At 34.9% G+C, this 6,391-nt stretch overlaps 1 protein-coding gene and 1 pseudogene across 1 annotated transcript; both read right to left on the bottom strand.

Annotated features, from left to right (window-relative positions):
* Positions 1–516: 516 nt before the first annotated feature.
* On the bottom strand, positions 517–614 carry LOC112418838 (uncharacterized; annotated as a pseudogene).
* A 1,634-nt stretch (positions 615–2,248) lies between these two features.
* Positions 2,249–6,168, bottom strand: LOC25484036 (lipid phosphate phosphatase gamma). Its single transcript, XM_013612781.3, has 2 exons — positions 5,353–6,168; positions 2,249–2,682 (listed from the first exon to the last, which is right to left on the bottom strand). Exon 1 carries the CDS (start codon positions 6,038–6,040, stop codon positions 5,360–5,362), a length of 681 nt encoding a protein of 226 aa, XP_013468235.1. The 5' UTR covers positions 6,041–6,168; the 3' UTR covers positions 2,249–2,682; positions 5,353–5,359.
* Between the last annotated feature and the right edge of the window lie 223 nt (positions 6,169–6,391).

The raw sequence follows: 6,391 nt of genomic DNA, 5'->3' as shown, positions 1-6,391 counted from the left end.
TTAGAATTTTTTACATTCACTTGCTCACGATAGGAGACCTATTAAGATCTCCCACACTAGACCGAGCTGTGTTTTTAAGACCTAACGTAACACTATTCTGACAACTAAGCAAGATGACTACGTGACATGACATTTAGATGAAAAAACCTTAAGTATGTCACACTATGTTTCCAACCTCATTATCCAAAAGATTTACAATCGTTAGTGTGAAAAAAAATAGATTTAAATTGTTCTACAATAGGACTCAAAGGTGACATTAAATTTACCAAAATTGTTAATCCATTTTAAAACTTTTAAGGGCTAAAACCCTTCCATTTGGAGTGGGGAGAAAGAGCCACTATAATCCCCGTGACGCATGTCCAAACCAACATGATAATTATCATTAAAAAGAGTTGAATTAATGTTACATTTATAATGAAGACCTGCTCCGTTCGCCATCAACAATAACCACCACTACCGGAAAACAAAAATAAAATAAATTTGGATTCAAAGAATTTTTCTAAGAAGAAATGCAAAAAAAATTGAACTTGTGAGCCAATGACTCACATATCAAATATTAAATTGATAAAAATATATACTACATTTGATCTTAGCCAAAAGACCGAGAAATGTATGAGTTGGAAACTTGCTAGCTGCACTTTTATATCATACATGTGTTCTGTTGCTTGCTTAACTATACATGTATGTTTGGTATCAGAGTGACCCACCATGATTTTGTAGAAGCTACAAAGTGTCGAATTCGGATGGGAGGACTACACTCGTGGAATGTCGAGATGCATATTGCGTACAAACCGAGTGTTTGGTTTGATCGTTGGATAGGAGCATTTTACGGTGGCTTTAGGAGGAATCTTTGGATTTCTCTGTGTTATGTTGTATTCTGGTCGATATGGAACCAACATAATAGAGTAGTGTTTGATAATGGTGCCACAAATTGGGAGAAGCTTCTTTTTCTTATGAAGCTTATATTAGGTTTTTGGATGAAGAGTCGGTGTCCAGAATGTATGTACTCTCTGGGAGATGTGACTCGTAACATAGCAGGTGGCGTGAAGAAGTGAATTTGAGATCGTGTTTAAGGTGGCAGGTCCCCCCTCAAAATCTTTGAAGTGGAATGTTGACGGTTCTGCTAGAGGGAAACCTGGGCGTGCATGTACTGGAGGAGTCTTTCATGATGATAAAGGGAAGCAAATGAGGTGGAACTGCTCGCTATTGTTTTTGCGCTCGAGGTGCTTTTGGATCAATTGTGGCTTGTATTAGATAAATTAATTATTGAATCCGACCTAAATAATGCATTGTCTTAGATAAAGAATTTTGCGAGAGTCTGTGGCAATTGAGATTCTACTTTAACAAATTAAAAAAAAATCTGATGTTGATTATGAAAGGTGTTGAATTTGTCCATGTCCTAGGGAAAGCAAACCAAGAGACGGATTGTCTAGCAAAGGAAGGATATTTGATGACAGGACGGGGGTGGTGTGTTTTGTGAATTAAGCTTTGTTTGGTTTCTGCAGGGTTGTTTTGATCCGTTTGCAGTAGGTTTTCAAGTCATTGCTTTCTGCAATTAGTTTCGAATAACTAAGAATGCTGCAAATAGTTCTACTATGCTGCTAATTTTTTGGTTTTGGTGACGGTTTGGTGCAATAAAAAGTTCTGCATTGCTGCTATTCTTTCTGTTTGAGTCCTATGGTGTCCGTGGTTGTTTTAAGGTTCTTGTATTGGTGAATTAGCAACCTGTTTTTGGTCTGTATAGCATCTCTTTGGCGGGTAATATCGGTGTTATCTTTGTATGCCTTGCCATTGGTGTATGTCTTTGTATGATCTATTGTACACCTTCGAACACATGATCGTGTGATCCCTTTACAGCCCTTCAGAGAAGGTGGTGGGTAGAGGTGTCTTGTGATGCTTGGGGTGGAATATTTCACTCGTCGAGAAAAAAATGTGTGTAGTTAGCAGCTCCAGCTTGGACTCATTTCCCTTTTTTCCTTTCTTAGTTTCAATATTTGGAGAATGTTGATTCAACTCTCCAATAGATCAGAATAAGCTTTATTTTCCTTCCTATTGATTCTATTTCTTCTTTCTATAGTCTACTTGTTGAGACTGTATGTTTTCCAAATAAAATGGTATAAAATAGTATAAAGGAATTAATAAATTTTATCACAGGGTATCCACCAAAAATAATATTTCATTTCTCCACGTAAAAACTTCAATGGCAGCAAAAGATGCATAAACAATAAGCAACAAGCTAATGGAGAAGTGGTGTATTGGTTTCAATCACATATGACTATATAAAAAAAAAAATGCTACACAACGCCCCGATAAATTTCGGTGGAATTTATTCCCTAAGTTGTGTTTGTACTTTTGTATTGAATTTATGTATGTATCTTCATTCTTCATATCAACCCCGAATAGAAAACAAGATAAAATATTCAAGTGTTTTTCTATAATCTATAGCATGTGATAACATTCTATTGTTACATCATTTCAGATTCAATTTCATAGGCAGCATCACAGGCCTAAAATATCAATGTGTGTGTTTTGCTGCTCTCTCCATAGATGCCATTTGTAACCTACGCAAGCTGGCTTCTAAAGCAGAATCCTCCAGAGAAGAAATACAATATATTAATACTACTGTCATAAATACCTGTAACACAAATCCTCAAACAAACTCGGAGAGTCGGAGCAATCAGCCTGGAAAATAGAAAAGGAACAAGATCAATTAAAACAAAACATACCAAATCATATGTAAAGATTATATTCACAATAATGTCTTCATATGCATGCATTATCGACAATATTTAAGAAAAACCATAAGTCCCTAATAACAATGTCCTTGCAGGTTAACACCCCAAACGGATATTATTTTGTATCCTACAAATACTGTTGTTGTACCAATATACTGTTGTTGTAACAATGTATTATTACAGCTAGATATAGACCAGCAAATGAAAAGGTTGGGAATAGCATTAGGGTTTTATATAACAGTTAAGTTATATAAGCAATGCTATATTGCTCCGAAGTAGCAGGACTGCCAGGAGACTTTTTAATTAAAAGGTGCAAGAATCAAGATAGTCATTGGCGCAAAGAGCAATACAGTCTTTTGATAGTTATGAGAGAGTATATGATAGGAAGGGCAAAGCACGTGCAATGGGAGAGAATTCCCTGACTCATAGCGTATTTGGCTTATCTGTGAGCTTGCGAGAGGGAATGATCAATAGAGTGAGGTAGACTGAATTTAGTTAATTACCTTTGGGAGATCCCAGACTTCTCGAACTGCCTGGCCATTACAGTCACATTTATATTTTATTCTCTTTGTAGCTCATACACTATACCTCATCAGAAACACTCTGATTTTGCTTGATATCAATAAAACAGTGTTTTATTACTCTTTTCTACCACTATTTCCTGCTATTTTCCCTATTATACTGAATTGGTATCGATCATCTATGCAGAGGATTGGTTTAAATGGTGGAACAAAGTAGGTGAAATGTGAATTGAATGTTTAAGGGTAACTAAATACATTTCAGAAAGAAACAGTGTAGAGAATTTTTGTTTTAACAGATTGCTTAGTACTACAACCTGAGGATTTTAGTGATGAAGACTATTTTGCTCTTTGCCAAACAACAAAGAGTTTATGTCTCAACAGATTATTTGGTTGTTAGTACAACTTAAGTGTTACATTAGTTAAGATGATAGATACCAATTCAGTATAATGGCAGAAAATATTGGTAGAAAATAGTAATAAAACACTGTTATATCGATATCAACCAACATCAAAGTGATTCTGATGAGGTACAGTGTATGAGCTACAAAGAGAATAAAATATAAATGTAACTGTAAAGGCCAGACAGTTCAAGAAGCCTGGGGATCTCCCAAACGGAAATAACCAAATTCAGTCGACCTCACTCTACTGATCATTCCCTATCTTATACCACCAGATCTATTTTCTCTCTCTTCCCTCTTGCCAGCTCACAGATAATGCCAAATAGTTAGTTATGAGTCAGTGAATTCTCTTCCCTCTAGCTGCATGATATAATTATCAAGGCCATCCTAATTGATCCTCCCATACGAGTGCTTCAATAGGCATTGCATCGTCTACACCAAACAATTATGGAGGACACCAGAGATATTTTACGCATCCTAACTAAGAAACATCTTCCTCACTAAACACTCTACACGGACAAAGGATCATGAATACATCTCACTAATTAATTATACTTTCAATTTCAGAAATATATTGTTCATTGCAGATATCACAGTTTATAATATGTACCAATTGAACACTTCTACTCTAATAGGTTTATTCAAAAGAAAATGAAATACGGAGTTGTCGGGAGCTAAAATGTTTAATTTTCAAGTTACTATTTTCATTCTTGATTCAAGAGATTTTTTTAATTTCAAAAGATATCAACTTGTATTAATACAGAATTAATATTGTTCTTTTGAATTCCAAAATTGAAGTCATGTATACACCGAATATCTGAGAGGTATTTCAGTATCATGTGACTAATTATATGGGACAAAACTTGAGCTTCAAAAAAGCCTACTAAAAAAATGAGTCAACAGAAGAATCAAGATATATAGATATACTCTTCAGGAGTAGATTAACATTTACTTTTCTGTAGGGTCAGGGAGAGGAAAATCATGCTCAACATCGCCCTAAATCAACCATCTTATATTTTCCTAAATTAAAATAATTAAAAGCATTTTACATAGAACACAATAGAGTGGAAATGAAATGGACTTAAACTCAAAATATGATATCAAAAATCAATCTATCTTTATTGTTATTTTATTTTTGGATCAACCAATCTATCTTTATTAGCACAAGGGTAAACACACTGCACATGTTCTTTACACTCAAGAATTGAATATATATTTCAGTGTAGGCTATAACTTAAACATTGTTTTACATGATCACTCGGAAAGGAACAATTTGACATTGAACTAACAATAGCTGGTATTTCTTGCCACCTCACAACCTTCTGGAAGCCTGATTGATTCAAATGCTAAGTCATAGATCCTTCTATAACTAATTGAGTCATCTTTTTCTAGAATCATAACAATGTAACAACAACAACCAAGTTTTATCCCACTAAGTAGGGTTAGCTACATGTTTCAAATTATGCCATAAAGTTCTACCACATACCATAATCTATCCAACTCACTAATCTCTAGTTTTTCCAAATTAACACCATTCAATAAATACACCTCTAAAAACAGAGCAAAAACTACAAACAATAATTTCCAATGACTTTCATGTCACACAATATTCAATTCCAAAGTTACATAATTCCAAATCCTAATAACTTGCATCACAACAACAACAATACACAAAATTGAAGACAATAAGCAACGTACCCGTTAATTAATCAGACTTCGAATCCGAGACCATCTTCTTTCTAGCAGCTCTAGCTTGATCATACTCAAACTTCAACACATTAGAAATATGAGAAGTATCCTTAACATAAAACCACCTTCCAAAAGCACTTTCTTCAATAGCAGGAAAAAAAGGCGAAAAAACAGTATTCACAACCCAAAACCAAACCCCCCCAATAAAAATCCCCAAACTAGTACCAGCAAAAACCTGAGCAACACTATGATAACCCAAATAAACCCTAGAATACACGGTTAAAATCGCCAAAGACCAGATAAACAGATTAAAAATCACATTTTTAAACAACCCATTTCCTTTAGCGTACAAAAGGGTCAAATAAGTAGCAAAAAAGAACATATATTGGCAATGACTTGAAGGCCAACCGTGTGAATCGCACATTTCAAGACGCACGCATGTTTCGGGGCGAGCTTGTTGAACGGAGGTTTTGATGATTTCGTTGATGAACTGTGAAACGATGAGACCTAAGAAGAAGAAGATTGTTTGAATTTCACGGCGGAAGATGAAGTGGGAGAAGAAACCGCCGAAGGAGATGAAGACTGGGATGAGGGAGATCCAGGCGAGGAAATGGCCTAAGGGATCGCCTCTTTCGTAACGGACGTGGGTTAGTGTTACGGCTTTTAGGGGTGATGGGATTGTGGGGATTGTTGACATTGTGGAGGTTTGAGAATTGAGATCTGAGCTCAGGTGATTTGAGATGAAGATGATGATGATACTGATGTTTTGATGATTTTTATGTTTTTGAAAATGATAGTTGAATAGTGATATATTGATGATTTTTGTTTTGAGGAAATGAATTTTTGATGATTAAAACCAAACAAACATATCCATTCAAAACACCTCTAAAAAAATACCTTAAACAAATAAAATGAATCAAACCAACATATGTGGAGCTCTTCTAAAAAAAATACATATGTGGTGCCGCTTTAGAGATTAAACTAAAAATCAAATTAACAATAGATTAATCAAAGTGTTAACAAACTTCGATTTTAAATAAGTGGTTAA

The sequence above is a fragment of the Medicago truncatula genome, chromosome 1 (genome assembly GCF_003473485.1).
Source record: "Medicago truncatula cultivar Jemalong A17 chromosome 1, MtrunA17r5.0-ANR, whole genome shotgun sequence".
NCBI lineage: Eukaryota > Viridiplantae > Streptophyta > Magnoliopsida > Fabales > Fabaceae > Medicago > Medicago truncatula.
This window is presented reverse-complemented; position numbering and strand designations above follow the sequence as displayed.

Bases quoted from the DNA above. Each gene is read 5' to 3' on its own strand.
- LOC25484036 (XM_013612781.3), bottom strand. From the start codon at position 6,040: ATGTCAACAATCCCCACAATCCCATCACCCCTAAAAGCCGTAACACTA.